This window comes from Zosterops lateralis (genome assembly GCF_965231275.1).
Source record: "Zosterops lateralis genome assembly, chromosome: 28".
In the NCBI taxonomy this organism is placed as follows: domain Eukaryota; kingdom Metazoa; phylum Chordata; class Aves; order Passeriformes; family Zosteropidae; genus Zosterops; species Zosterops lateralis.
The window spans coordinates 5387769-5402345 of record NC_139788.1 but is presented as its reverse complement, the minus strand read 5'-3'; the positions used below and the strand labels follow the sequence as shown (position 1 = coordinate 5402345).

The following is a 14577-nucleotide window of genomic DNA, read 5'->3' as shown; positions in this document are numbered from 1 at the left end:
GGCAGGGGAGGGGCCGGGCTGGGGTCGGTGCACCGGAGGGTTTGGTGTGAACAGCCCGTGTCCCGGCCCGCTGCGCTGCCCGGGCAGGGCTCGCTCGCCATGGGAGCGGGATTTGCGGCCCCGTCCCCTCACAAATGGGTGGTTTTCCCGTTCACGGCCGTGGTGCCCCCACGCTGGGGCTGCCCGGCAGTTGAGGGTGCCCAGGGGAGGCTGCCGGGCTGGGCCCCGGCGCGGGACGGGTCCCGCTGCCGCAGGAGGTGCCCGGGGGCGGTGTCGGGGCCGGGCCGGGGGCGCTCCGGGCGAGCCCTGCCGGGTCTCAGCCTGCTCTGACCCCCTTCAGACAGGGCAGCGCTGATGCTGCTGCTCCCTGCGCTCTCGGGAGCTCCTGTGCTGCTTTCCAGACACCTCCAAGGAGCTGGGCTGTGAGGAATGCAGGCTGGCAGGGATTTCCCTGGGCTGACCTCCGCTTGCAGAGGGAGCAGCGCTGTCATGCCCAGCACGTGGGGATGGGCTGACTCACGGAGCGCTGCTCCCGACCAGGCTGGAGCTTCAGGGAGGAGGGAAATGAAAAGCAGAGCTTGGAGGACTTGAGAGCCTTTGTGATGCTGTTAAATGCCAGCTGAGTGTGTCACCCCTGAGGCCCAGCCAGTTCACAAGAGCTTGTAAAGCAAAGTCTCTGTGAGTTTCTGCCAAAGGCTTTCTAAGAAGACATTTAAAATCTGATTTTCCTGTTTTGTGTGCAGCTGTGAGTTTGATTCCAGGGGTATTTCTGTGGCCTATCCTTCACTGCAGGTTTTGGACTACTAATTTATTCTATCTAATTCTTTGGTTTTATTTCTTTTTTTCCCCCCCTTAGATTCATCTTGAAGGAACATAACCCTGCTGCTTCACTGACTGGCTGGAAAGAGTGGCTCATCCACCCTCCTTTGTGCCTGTGGTGCCCACCCTGACACAGGGCAGGGGAAAGGAAGCAGCAGGACTTGTTTGTGCTCCCTTGAACCTGCCCAAGGGAACAGGATGGATGGCAGGGAGCGGTACCAGAAGTTGGTTTCAGCAGCATCCAAGTCTCTTCTTTAAGAAGAAATTCCAGCATCAAGGAGGCTGAAAAGTCAAAAAACTGCCCCCCCAGAATGGAAGGAGGAAACAACCCCAGTCTGCAGCTTCAGCAGCTCCCGTTGGCCACAGCAGCAGTTTCTGTGCAGCCACACACTGACTCCTTCTCCTACAAGGTCAGCTTCCCACCCAGTGGGGAGGTTTCCATCCCCGGAAAGCCCTGATTATTGGAATGAGCTGATAATGATGCTGCTTTGGGGTTATTTTCTGTAGAAAGGGCTCTGTCTTTGTGTTCAGCCATTCCTGGAGTGTCATATCCTGTGCATGGTGAGGGAAAGGGAGAAATTCTGTGTCTGCAGAGCAGAGAAGCTGGAGGAAGGTGTGGCAGTGGGAGAGTGTGGAGGTGTTTGGGTGCAGTGATTCTGACAGGTGCCTTTTCAGCCTCAGCCATGCAGCAGTAACAGAGCAGAGGTTCTGGTTTCTCTCTGTGTTCAGGGGTTTGAATTTCAGGGGGGTGAGCCCACAGCAGCTGGCTGGGACATGGGGCTGGAATTCCTCCTTGTTCTCCAGCTGAGAACAGATAATTTCCCTCTGAATACCTGATTCTGAAGGTGCTCAGAAAATCTCGGCAAAAAGGGCGTTTTTATCCTTTGAGACCACAGTCTTGGGCCCTTGTGGAGGTTGACCTGAGGCTGTCACAGCCCAGAGAACTCTGCAGTTGGTCACACAGTGACATCCTCCTGCCACCTTCTCTGCCTGTCCTGGGAACCTCTCTCAGGTGGCTTTGAGTGAAGCTCTTTGGGTGAATCTTATTTTTTGTGCATTCTGAAAAGAGATTTTTGTTCTGCTGCTAAGAATTTGAAATCTGGAAGTTCTATGTATGAGAAAATCAAGATTAGTCCATTTGTTCATATTCACATCTGAATGTGAGTTGGGTTATCCCAAATCCATCCAAGTAGGGATTGGGCTGAAGGAACAGTGCTAATGACATTTAATGAGATTTAGGCAGTTTTGGGAGCACACAAATCTTTGGTGGCCTCAGGCTCTCCTCTTCAGTCCTCCTCTGCATCTCCTTTGTGACTCAGCCTGCTTTACATCCTTTCTTTATTTCAAATCCCATCTTTAGAGTGTGAGAATTGTTGCTGAGCTGCAAATGCCAGTGCAGAAGAGATGGGAACTGGCTGGGAGCTGTCAGCAGTCTCCTGTGACTTTGGGAATAACTGGTTTATACAAAAAGCAGATCAAGATCTGTGATAATTGGGCTGCCTCATCACATGGGCTGAACTAATGACTAAACCAGCAGCTGTCACAAGTGGAGAAGAGCAAAACAGTTGGGAAGCAGAGGTTCCTGATCCATTCTCTGTCAAGTTCCAGGACAATAAAATCCTCATAAATGAGTTTTTCAAAGGGAAGAATGAATGAGTGATGGTGTGGGGATTTTCCTTATCTTCCTCCTGTCTGAGAAGCTGCAAACTAATTGAAATCTCTTGGAGAAAGTGGCTGTTGAGTCTTATCTGTCACCTGAGTTCACAGGTCTGGAGCACAGCCACAGCCCCAGATCAGTAGTTAGGAAGGAAGATAAAGAGGTTTTATTGACAGGTGGGTGTTGGACCAGGTGACCTTTAAAGGTCCTTTCCAACTCTATTCCATGACTCAGGAATGGTTTGAAAACTCTACTCTCCTGCAGAGTGTGCAAACCTCTCTGAGTTCCTTGGCTAAGTTTAATAATTGTGTGGTTTTGTTTTTGCAGGAGAACTTGATTGGGGCACTTCTGGCTATTTTTGGGCATCTTGTCAGCAGCATTGCCCTCAACCTCCAGGTGAGTGTCCTGAAGCCAATACTCATCCTTCATTGAAATAAGCTATCAAACATGCCAAAGCTGCTTGATTTCTGTTTTCTTGCCTAGAAATACAGCCACATCAGGCTGGCAGGCTCCAAGGACCCCCGGGCCTACTTCAGAACCAAGACCTGGTGGAGTGGATTGTTGCTGCTGGTGCTGGGAGAACTGGGAGTGTTTTCCTCCTATGCCTTTGCTCCTCTCTCACTGATTGTGCCCCTCAGTGCAGTCTCTGTTGTGGGTAAGGAGGAACCAGCCTGGGTGTGTCCAGTGGGAGATTCCTGACTCCACAATTCACTGTTTCTCTCTTCCTTTCTTTTTTTTTTTTTTTTTGTGTTGTTTTTTTTTTTTTTTTTTTTGTTTTTTTGTTTTTTTGTTTTTTCATAGCTAGTGCAATCATAGGAATTATATTTATTAAAGAAAAATGGAAGCCTAAGGAATTTTTGAGTAAGTTCCACAGTTTCTTTTCATTTTCCCTCTTTGTTTACAATTCATCACACACAGCACAGCCCCTCAGGAATTCTAATTACAGGGATGGCAAGGTCTCATTAGCACCTCTTGAATGAAGTGTGTCATCTCATCCACTGTTTAATTACAAATGGATGGTTTTTCTCTGGCTTGTGCCAAATCCCCTGAATCTCACAGAATTTAGAAACAGGCTGAAGCTGCAGCCCTGATTCTGCAGCAGCACAGGCACGAGGGAATGAGCTGAATTCCATGAACATGGAGGTGTTTGCACAAGTGGGAAGAGGGCTGTGGACAGTGCCAGGCAGGATCAGACCCAGACCCAGATCTTGTAGCTTTATTTTATTTAGCAGATGTCATCTGGTACCAACTTTGTCTCAGCTCCCACACCCCCACTGCCCCTGGTGGCTGCAATATTTTGGAGTTGGGGCAGGAAGGGCACCCGGGAGTCCCCCAGAGGAACATCCACGATGTCACTGATGGTCCTGTGGGATTGATGGACGAATTCCATGCATCCCACTCCCTCGTTAACCCTGTCCTCTCTGTTCCTGTGCCTGCCCAAGGGCGCTACGTGCTGTCCTTCATAGGCTGTGGCCTGGCAGTGGTTGGCACTTACCTGCTGGTGACATTTGGACCCAACAGCCACGAGAAGATGACAGCAGAAAACATCACCAGGCATTTAGTGAGCTGGCCATTCCTGCTCTACATGGTGAGGGGCCATGGAGGGTGGGCTGGTTTTCTCCTGGGGGGAGTTTCATTTCCAGCATTGTTTTTCCTTCTGGTTGCTGCCAATGTTCCTTGTGTTCACTCCTGAACCTGGGTCAGCTTTTCCAGGTGTCAGGGACATGCACAGCTCCTTCTGTTTCTCTGAGTTCTGTAGGATTAAATGTCTTTGACTGAAAATTTACTGGTGCCTGAATCTGGGCTTTTTCCACACTGACTTTCTCTGGGCCCACGAATCTCTTCTTGCAAATCCCATGAAATTTGTGTTTTAATGAAGATAATCTTGGCCACTGCCGCAGGGATCACTTGTGGAAGTTCACTGCAAAAGGCAGACTGGGATCTCTCCTGTGCATATTCACTCAGAACTGTTTGATCAGCTGCTTTACCATAAATCCAACACCAAAAGTGCCTCGTGTTTCCTGTTCTGCAAGAAGCTGCTGAATCTCTCCTCTAACTGGCATCTAAGATGATGCTGAATTTGGTCTATAATTGTGTGGGATCCCCATTTCCCTTTGATTTGCCCTATTCTAATGTTTGATTGGCTCAGAATCTCATTTACTGCCAACCCCATGAGCTCTGCATCTCTAATATTCTCATTTCTCTCTTTTGTAGCTTGTGGAGATCATTGTTTTCTGTCTGCTCCTGTATTTTTACAAGGAGAGAAATGCAAACTACATTGTCATTATTCTTCTGCTGGTGGCTTTGCTGGGTAAGTTGATATGGACTTGTAAGGTCTTTAAACAGTAATTGAGGCATGCAGGGGATTATATTGCTTTAATTAATGCCATGAAATGCACTAATTTCCTTCAGGAATGTTCCTGAAGCTGATGTTTAGGATCTTTGCAAACGACCTTTGAACAATTAAGGCTTATTCTCCATCAGACAAATAATTTGCCAAGCACAGAATGTGCAGGTTATTTATTAGTGTCCTTAATTTTATTCTGGGCACACAAAGGGTGGCATTCAGTGCATAAGGAGGGCTGAGCCAGTGGGTGAAAGAGAGGATTTGACCCACAAGAATTGTCTTAGCTCTGTTAAGATTTGCTGTGTGGTTAAAGAAATGAGGAGTCCTCTGCCACCGCAGCAAGGCCCTGTGAAACTGAGTCCCTGATGATTCTGGTATCCCACAGTGGGATCCTGCAGTGACTTTGGATTTACACATTTAATTTTTTTTATATAGAAACTGTAATCAATTAAACTTTTAAAGGATGAGTAATAGCAAGTCTGCCATGCTGAAATCTGTGTCACAGCCCTCAATTTTTGCTGTTTATTCACCTTCAGTTCCTGCAGTGACTTTTTGGGGGTTTTTTTGAGCTGTTTGGGGTTGGACTTCAGTGGTGCCTCAAGCTCCATGAATTACAAAGCAACTGCCCTAAATCCTGAATGGCCCAACTTCCAAGAAAAGAAAGCTCTTCCTGCTTCTTGTTTTGGAGACTTCCTTGGCTTTATTAACCAAACCAAATGGAAAATTGTATCCTCTCATCACATAATTTCACAATGCTGACAAAACCAGTCATTGCTGCCAGTTCTGGAGACATTGATAGAGAAGGGCTCAGTGATTTATTGGAGGTTGCTGTGGTGGTTTGTGGGGAACAAAACGGGCAGAGCTGGTGGCAAATGGGCAGTTTGCATCCCTTGTTTGGCCTGGCAGCAGGAGGGGCAGGTATTGGGGGCAGGTGGGGCTGTTGGCAGCTGCCCCAGCTGAGTGTGGTGTCCCCCCAGGTTCCATGACCGTGGTGACAGTGAAGGCAGTGGCTGGGATGATGCTGGTGTCCATCCAGGGGACCCTGCAGCTGGACTCCCCCATCTTCTACATCATGTTGGTGTGCATGATTGCCACAGCTGTATACCAGGCCACGTAAGGACACTTGTTTTTGTCTGCAGTTGTGTGGGGTGTGGCTCAGGAGCTATTTGTTACCACATCAAAAATACCTCTTAAAATTTAGGAGAATTATCCATTCTTTTCTGTGATCTGTCCCAGGAGCCTGGGTGGTGTCTCCTTTTCCACAAAGGGACACTGCCAGGTGGTTTTAATGCCACCATTCAAGTATTTGCCAAAGAGTTTTAGGACTGAAATGGTGGCCAATCAAATGCAGTATCTGTGCACTGCCTAAAATCACAGTGCAGGATCAGTGTTGTTGATAATGTGTCTATTTTTAGGAGCTTTTTTTCCCCTTTGTACTTGCAATAACATGAAAAGCTGGTAGCAGCAGGGATAAAAGGCTTCTCAAAATATGAGGAACACTCTGGCCCTGAGGTTGGGGCAGTAATTTCAGTGCAGCCACAAACTTCCCTCTTCTGTCCTTTTTATTCATTCCAAGGCTTGCTGCTGCTGCTGTCCAGTGAGAAAAAGAACAAACTTCCTTAAATTTATGCATCACTTTTGAAAGGTGTTTCCAAAAAAAAGGATCCTTCCCAATCAGCCCCTGTTGCCTGTGATTGTGTTGCAGGTTTTTAGCTCAGGCCTCCCAGCTCTATGACTCAGCTCAGATCTCCGGCATTGGCTACATCCTATCCACCACAGCAGCAATCTCAGCAGGTAACTGCACAAACCTTTCTAAAAAAAGGCCAAAAGATTTTGGAAACAAACCTCCTGAAGAATACTCAGCAATCTGATGACTTCTGGTTTTTTGTCATCTCTCATCTGCACTGGCTTTGTTTGGTTTTTTTTATTTTTCCTTTCTAAAAATGTGAATTATCCCATTAGACTGTTCAATGATGTCATTTTGTTTAAAGTGCAGGGGAATTTATGTTTGAGACTGTTCCTCATTCAATGTGTGTTCTTAGATGTGCAGGTTTTCCTTATTATTTATTTTTTATTTCATTTTCTTTACATTAAAATGTAAAGAGCAGGAGGCAGAACACGTGTCCTACTGCCCCCAGGACACCAAGGACACTCCTCCTGGAGGGTGGAGCTGTTTGTTGTTGTTTGGGGTCAAGAGTTTGCATCTTTTTGTAGTTAAATCCAGTTTGTTTCATCATTCCAAAATAGTCCCTCTTGTTTATGCTGCACAGGTTCACTTGCATCTCAGTGACACAAGCAGAACTATTTTGATAGTGAAACTCGGAAAGATTTGTCAATAATTTGTGTTAAAATAGAAATCAGGACACCTATTTCAAGACCATTAAATAAACAAAGGTGCTGGCTATAAAAATAGGAATCTTGGCTGATGTGGGTTCTGGCTGAGGGCAGAATTGGGGAGATGTAATGAATTATTTCCTTTTCAAGGAGCAACTTTTTACTTGGATTTCATGGGTGAAGATGTTCTCCACATTTGTATGTTTGCATTGGGGTAAGTGTTCCAGGTTTCCTTGACAGAAAACTGTTGCTTCATTTGACTTAAATTTTAAAAATACAAATCTGTTGGAGGGACAAACTGTCTTGGAGAAGAGAACAGGCTGAAAGCATTTTCTTTGTCAGAGCAGAGAGTGGCCCTTAGAGCTCACTCAGTTTGGAAAAAATCATGTAACCCTTGGTAATGCACAATTACACAACAATTAATCACTAAATCCTGGGGATCAGCTTGGGTGCTGAGCATATGGCTTGGTTTTCAAGCTGCCTGCTCATGAAGCTGGAAGAATTGTAAAATAACCCAAAGAAACCCCTCTGAGAACCTTATTTCAAATTTTGCACCTTCCCAGAACTGTGTCCGACTTCTGGAGTTTGTAGAGCATGGAGAAGGCACAATGCAGATCTGATCAGTAAAACATTTCCTGTGTAACTCAGTGTTTTGGTGTAATTAGCCCTTCATAATAAGGGGACATTCTCAAATGGCTTTTAGATAAGTGCAGGAAAAGAAAAGCCCCAAACAATTGGGAGCTCATTGTTCTGAACTGCACCTTGCTCTGTAACAATCCAGATCCATGGCTGTTGGTGGGTTTAACAGGGAGCCTTGGAAAGGTCAGGCTGCTAAATCCTGGAATTCCATCAAAGCAAAAGTTGCCACGCTTCCTTTCCCCTGCAGTTTGTCAAGATTAATCAATTAATTAACAAGAAAACTTTTCCCTGTGTTTGACAGAGAAAAGGTGAAGTTGTGCTGGTTGCTGGGTGTGTTCCAGTGCTGCCCAAGGGGGCTCAGCTTGGCCAGTGCCCTGGAATTCTGACCTGGCAGTGCTTGAACTGCAGGTCTGAACTCTGTATGAAGCAAGGTGGAATATTCTGTGATCTCCCTTGCCAGGGATCTATCTCAGTGATCCTTCCTCCTCCCTCAGGTGCCTCATAGCATTCCTGGGAGTCTTCCTGATCACGAGGAATAGGAAGAAGCCTGTCCCCTTTGAGCCCTACATCTCAATGGATGCCATGCCAGGTAACCAAGATCACCTTCATCACTCTGTTAAAGGCCTGGGCTGCACAAGGAGGGCTCAGCCTTTGGCTCTGCTCAGGATTGGGTGGATCAGGCTCTTGTTGTCTGGGAATATGAACTGGTTTGAGCATGAACTGGGCTCGGTCCAGCAGGAAGAACTGGGGATGGCTCAGAAGTGAGGTAGAGGAGCAGAAATGTCCTTTGGGAAGCAGAGCTGAGCTCTCTAGTGATCTGCATGAAAGATCTGCAGCACTTGATAGATAACTGAGAGCCATCCCTGACTCAATTGGAGCTTTTTTCTCCATCATCTGCCCCAGTGCTGAGCACAAACCCATCCTGTCTTTGATTTAACACCCGAGGAGCTGATGAGCCTCAGGGACTGCTCATTTCCTGGCTGAACAGAGAACAGGACAAATGCACTCTTGTCTCTAATGTGTGCCTCTGCTCTTGCAGGCATGCAGAACATGCACGACAAAGGGATTGCAGTGCAGCCTGAGCTCAAAGCCTCTTTCTCCTATGGTGCCCTGGAGAACAACGACAGCATGCCAGAGATCTACACCCCAGCCACGCTGCCCATCGTGCAGGAGCAGCACGGGCCCAAAGGAGTCTCTGCCCCTCCCTACAGGGTGCTGGAGCACAGCAAGAAGGAGTGAGTGACCTTCCAGGACTGATCAGAGTCCTCAGGTGTTTGACTTTTATTTATTTACCTGTTCAAATAGAAGCAAAGCATAAAGCTGACCTTGAGAAGAGTTTTGAGCTCGTCTCGAGCTGAACTTTCCAGGCTGATTATTAAAATAAAGAACTCTTTCTAGTTGGGAAGTTGAAAGCACTTGGCAGGAAGCAGATCCCTGTTCTGCATGGAATTCTGCTGGCTGGGAGTGTGGAATGATGGAATGGTGAGTGCAACAGTGTGGAACTGATGAGAGAGGAGATGCTGTGGAAGAGAAGTGACTATGCACTTTTCAGCCCTGCTGGGAGTGGTTTTATCTCCAGACAAGTTTTCAGAAGCTGCTCATAGAGAGAGGAGGACAGGATTTAATCTTTCATTTACAGGGACTGTGACAGATTTCCAGGAAGGCTCGAAATCCTGGTGTGACCACAGGGCTCCCTTGACACAGCAATAAATGGAATTGTTTTGAAGCACCAACACTGGAACTCGCTGTGTCTTTAGAGCAGCAGAACTGGTGAGAGTGAACACTTGATCCCATTCTAACCACGAATTTTGGGCACTTCTGTTCTGGTGTTGAACACAAGCACTGAGGATGGGAGTCGTTTTTAGAGCACTACTGGATTATATGGCTTAGAACAAAGATTATTTGCCAGTTTTCTGATTTCATAGCAAGAGCTTCAAGATGGATTAAATGGTACAGAGGGAGCACTGTAAAGGATGAGGACAAGGAGAAATTAGAATGATGTGACTGAATCTGGTGGGGCATTTATGTAATTTTGGACAAAATTTGAATTCTTTATCATGTTTATTTATTTTCTTTCTGATTGAGGCAGGATTTCCAACTTTAGTGGTCTCAACTACTTAAAGGTGTTGAAGTTCCTTAGTTCAAAAGCTCAGTTTAGGTGATGTAAGCTGGGGTCCTCCCTCTTTCTTTTTTCTTTTAAGAAAAGGAGAAAAAATACTTGTCTACTATTGTGGATGACCTAAGGAGAGAAGTTGCACAGCCCAGCAATCATTGAGGCCTGTGAGGATAATGGAGCTTTGTGTACTTTGATATTTATCTTTCCAGCTTCCAGGAGATGGCCAGGAGCTGATACTGAGGGAGAATGGACACAGGGGGGGAAATGGGGAACTGTCAAGTGAGGAGGACAAAGTACAACATTCACTGGTTATCGTGGCACTTTGATAGCACTGGCTGCTCTAAATTTGGAGTTTTTTGCTGGAAAACCGAATTTTAAGTCCACTCAGTGTGACTTGGGCTGTCTGCATAGTCGAGTCTCCAGGAGCCTGGAATTTGATTTGAAAGGAATAGTGTTCATGTTCTGTGTATTTTTAAGTGATTCCCCCAATACCATGGAGTTTGGGATTATCTTAGATTTGGAACCTTGTCTTTCTGCATTTATTTATTTTTATTTGTTAAATTGACTCATGGCCAGTTTCTGTTCGCACTGCCAACAACTTCCTAACAGCTCCCCTGACCTGTACATGATTATTATAGGTTCTTGTTGTAAATGACAACAGAACTGTTCCTTTGCCTTTGTTTGCTTTGCCAGCTCTGCAGACTGATTCAATCTGGGCATACTTTGGATTGCTTTGGCATTTTTGTGCAACTTAGAAAAATAACCTTCCCCCTGCACAGAGGAGTTGCCCTGGGGCTGTACCCAGGTTTCTTCACCAGCTGGGCACAATTCAGATCTTATCAGTGGCATCCCCTGCACTGGAACTTAGAGAACCTCAAGAAATAACAGCTTTCCTTTCACCCTCAATACTTTATTTGTGATCAAGCAAGATAAGGATGTTAATGGGCTCCTGCTGCCAGAGCATTCATCTTGCTGGGGTGCAGTGAGACTGATTTACTGCCTTTGGATGTGGTCATCGATTGTTGGTGAATTTATGGGCAGCTTTTGTTCATTAACAATGCAGAATGAAGCAGTGCAGGGAGGCTCAATGGGAAGGGCACAGGAATGCTGCCTTTCCTTATCTCTTCCCATTTAATCAACCTGTTCTGACCTCTTGGTCCTGCAGAACACAGAGTCTAAAACAAGCTGTGCTACCCCACACACTGGTTCCATGGCAATATTCTCTGTGGGTAATTGGGTGGTATAAGATAATTCATCAGAAGGGCCTAAATGTTTGAGACCAGGATGGTCCTGTGTGTGACAGTGCAGTGGTCCTAGTTCTCAACAGGGTTTAAAGCCAAGGCTGGAGCACAGACTTGGCAGCCAGGAATGCCTGCTTTGGGTTTTCCTCTTCAGCACAGGCTCTGACATCTGAGACATGGACACGGTGCCAGGGGACAGAGCTGCTCGGAGGTGCTGTGCTTCCCTTGCAGGCTGCTCCCTGGCCTGAGTCAGGGGTGGTTTTGCTGTAAACTCCCCAATTCTCCTGAGCCTGAGCTCAATTCCTGACCTTGCTCCCTGCACAGAGCCCTCAGGTGTCAGCCCTTCTCTGAGTGAAACTGCCCTCAGCCACAAGCTGAGCTTTTGTGTTATTGTGTGGCTTTGGCCCTTTCTTTTCAAATATTCTAAAGGCAAGTCTTGCTCCAAAGCTTTACATAACCATGTTTTATTTACACAGTCTCTGTGTGCTCAAATAATTCTACTTAATAATGACAGTTCTCTTTACCTGCAGCCACAGGGAAATCTCCCTTTGTTTGCTTCTGGAAACTTCCTGCCAAAGGCCTCCACTGGAGGTGGTGTCTCTTTCCACAGCACATAAATTACAATGGTTTTGATTATTGTGCCACAGTAATGGAGTCTGAGATGTTCCTTGGGCTCAGCTCCATGACTGATGTAAGGGTAGGACTGAGGGACTGCACCTCACTCCTGTTTGTTGCTGCTGCTCAACACTGGAATCTTAAAACCAGGCTGGTTTTGTTTGTGTGTTTGCTTTTATGCGCTTCCCTCGTTCTTGCTTTTTCTCCCAGTCTTCCAAAAAAAGTTATTTTCTGCTCTTCAGCCTGAAAAAAGGCATGAGCAGGGCCCAGAGAAACCAAGTCTCTTGTTTAAACTTGACCGAAGGACTTATGTGCTCTTTCTGGCTCTTTCAGGAGTGAATTAAACTCCTCACCTCCCTCCTAGTCCAGAGAAGCTGAAACAGGAAGGGTTTTGCACCCTCACACTGAACTTTTCACAGAATATTTGTTAGTCTGATGTGACAATGGCCATGCCTGGGATTGCAGCAAACATTTACAGCTTAGCAGCACAGGAAGGTTTAAAGGAGAGGGGCCCTGTGCCACATTCCAGAGTGTAAAATTATTGAAGTGTTGTACAGCACACTCTGATCTGTGAATGTCAACACTGCAGGACTCATGCAGGACCCTGCACAGCACTCCCAGATTCCAAATTTCTCAGCACCAGGAGCTGTTCCAGCACTTTGGTGAAAGAGAAGCTCCTTGGGTTCATGCCTTTGCTTTTTTGCCCTGTGTAAAGGGACGTCTTTTGCCTCCACCCTGTGTGGCTTCTTGATGCACCAGAGCACTTAAAACATCCTCAGTGTGTATTTTATGTGTAATTTAACTCTGTGGAGCACAGCTGAATGTATAAAATGATCTGCCTGCAACGTTCTCCTGTTCACCTTAAAATGTGTAAATAAATCAAGCTTTACACTCTTGCACTATAAAGAACAACTGCTTCATTTTTCACAGGCAGTGTTGCATGTCTGTTTAATTCTATTTGTCTTTCAGGTGAGACAAATGAAACCAAACTTTGAATAAAAGATTGTGGTAAAACCTATGGAATTCTGGCTTGCTCCATGCTCCTGGTAGAGCGTTAATTGACCAAAAGTGTCTTGGGAGAAGTTAAGACAGGATTTAGGTGACTAAAATGTGTATTGAAAGAGCTCTCTGTCTGTTTTTAACAGGATGTTTGTAAGTGAAATGCAGATTGTTACAGCATTAGTAATGTTCCAAATTTCACAGGAGTCTCCACATATTTGGAGTTAGATGTAGGAATTGTGCAATTAACTTTTAAAACTTCATTTTACAGGCTTTGAAAGAAATATTTAGCATTGAATATTTTGAAGAGCTTGAAACTGCAATCCAAAGAAGGAGGGGACACAAACCCAAAATCATTGTATTTTTTGTGGCCTGACTAGTGATGTTTTGTACTGAAATTGAGTTTTCTGAGGCATCTGAGCCTTCTGATAATAGCTGGGAATGCTCTGCTGTGGGAGGTGTCATCCCTCAGCCACAGATCACAGTGTCTGGGACGCAGGACTGCAGGAAGAGATACAGAAAAGTGGCAATTTAGCTTAATTGACTGCTTGCCAACCTAATTAACACTCACCAGATGGGTTTACAGTCCGTGGGGAGAAGCAGAGGAAAACCCTCAGGATACTTTTAATTAAATGTATCTCTTGGGGTCCCAAACCACAAAGGAAGGAAAGACAACAACCCAAGGGCAGCTTCAGTGTTAGAGCTGTGCTTCATTGGATCCCTGGATTCCCTAATCCCCAGAATTTCTGATGAATGTCGTAGTACTTTGTTAACATCCACCATTCAAGGGTTAGTGGGTTATATTACAAGTGGTTGAAATGCTGAAACCAAGATGTGCCATTGATGCCAGGAGTGTTACAGGAGTGCTACAACCAAGCTGTTATTGCAAGAGACAGACTATTTTAAATGCCACTGAAGTGGACACAAATGTTGGAGTTTGTGGTTTTAAAGCAGAATCTATTGTTGGACAGGGAAGCAAATGTGGTATTGAATCAATAAAGCAGGAGATTGCAGCAAGGGAGGGCTGACAGGATAGAGTACTCTCCACCTGTTACCACCTGAATTTGCACTGCATCTAAATTGCAGAATCCCTTTACTTGGACAGGGGAGACTGATCTTACCTTCCTAAAGGGAGATCTGCTGGACTGTTTTCTATGAGGGAAAGGTGAACAAATCACCTAGTGGAAAAGCCCAGTTCAGCATCACTCTCTGTCTGTTTCTGTATTTTAAAAGGAAATATTTCAGCCACAGAAATTTCACTACTCATATCACAAACCCACGCTGTCTTTCATCTTTCCAAGTGAGGATGAAGCTGTTGAACTCAATATTTGTGTTGGTGAAATTCAATAATTTTGTGTGGGTTTTTTTGTGAAAAACCAAAGACAGGATGTTGGTTTGTGCTTTCTTTAGAGATAAATGTGCACAGGCACTACTGTATCACCCAGCTCAGATGATGGCTGTCTGACACCATCTCATGGCTGGATTAAGCTGTGATTTACTCCGAGGAGGACACAAACTGTCACTGTTCCCAGCTGGCAGCTGTCCGAGGCTGATGGCAGAGCCATCCCGATTAATGCCAAGGGAAGAATCAAAGAATCCCAGACTGGTTTGGGTTGAAAGGGAGGTACCTCAAAGCTCATCCAGTGCCACCCCTGCCATGGCAGGGACACCTTTCCACTGTCCCAGGCTGCTCCAAGCTCCATCCAACCTGGCCTTGGGCACTGCCAGGGATCCAGGGGCAGCCACAGCTGCTCTGGGCAGCTCCTTCCTCCACACCAGCCGCCAACCCTTCGTCCATATGCTGCTCCGG

General features: G+C 46.0%; 1 protein-coding gene and 1 long non-coding RNA gene across 2 annotated transcripts in view; one reads left to right on the top strand and one right to left on the bottom strand.

The window, feature by feature from the left end:
- The window catches only part of LOC310919911, a 52907-nt gene extending 49005 nt beyond the window's left edge, over nucleotides 1–3902 (bottom strand). The window contains exon 1 of the long non-coding RNA XR_014591876.1: nucleotides 3189–3902. This is a non-coding gene — a long non-coding RNA (uncharacterized lncRNA). The remainder of the gene's footprint in view (nucleotides 1–3188) is intronic.
- NIPAL3 (NIPA like domain containing 3) lies at nucleotides 949–12776 on the top strand. Its single transcript, XM_083879523.1, has 11 exons — nucleotides 949–1229; nucleotides 2804–2872; nucleotides 2960–3131; nucleotides 3278–3337; nucleotides 3919–4064; nucleotides 4691–4787; nucleotides 5801–5936; nucleotides 6529–6617; nucleotides 7308–7371; nucleotides 8291–8385; nucleotides 8836–12776. The coding sequence occupies exons 1-11, from the start codon at nucleotides 1131–1133 to the stop codon at nucleotides 9033–9035; spliced, it is 1227 nt and encodes a 408-aa protein (XP_083735649.1). The 5' UTR covers nucleotides 949–1130; the 3' UTR covers nucleotides 9036–12776.
- The last annotated feature ends 1801 nt before the right edge of the window (nucleotides 12777–14577 follow it).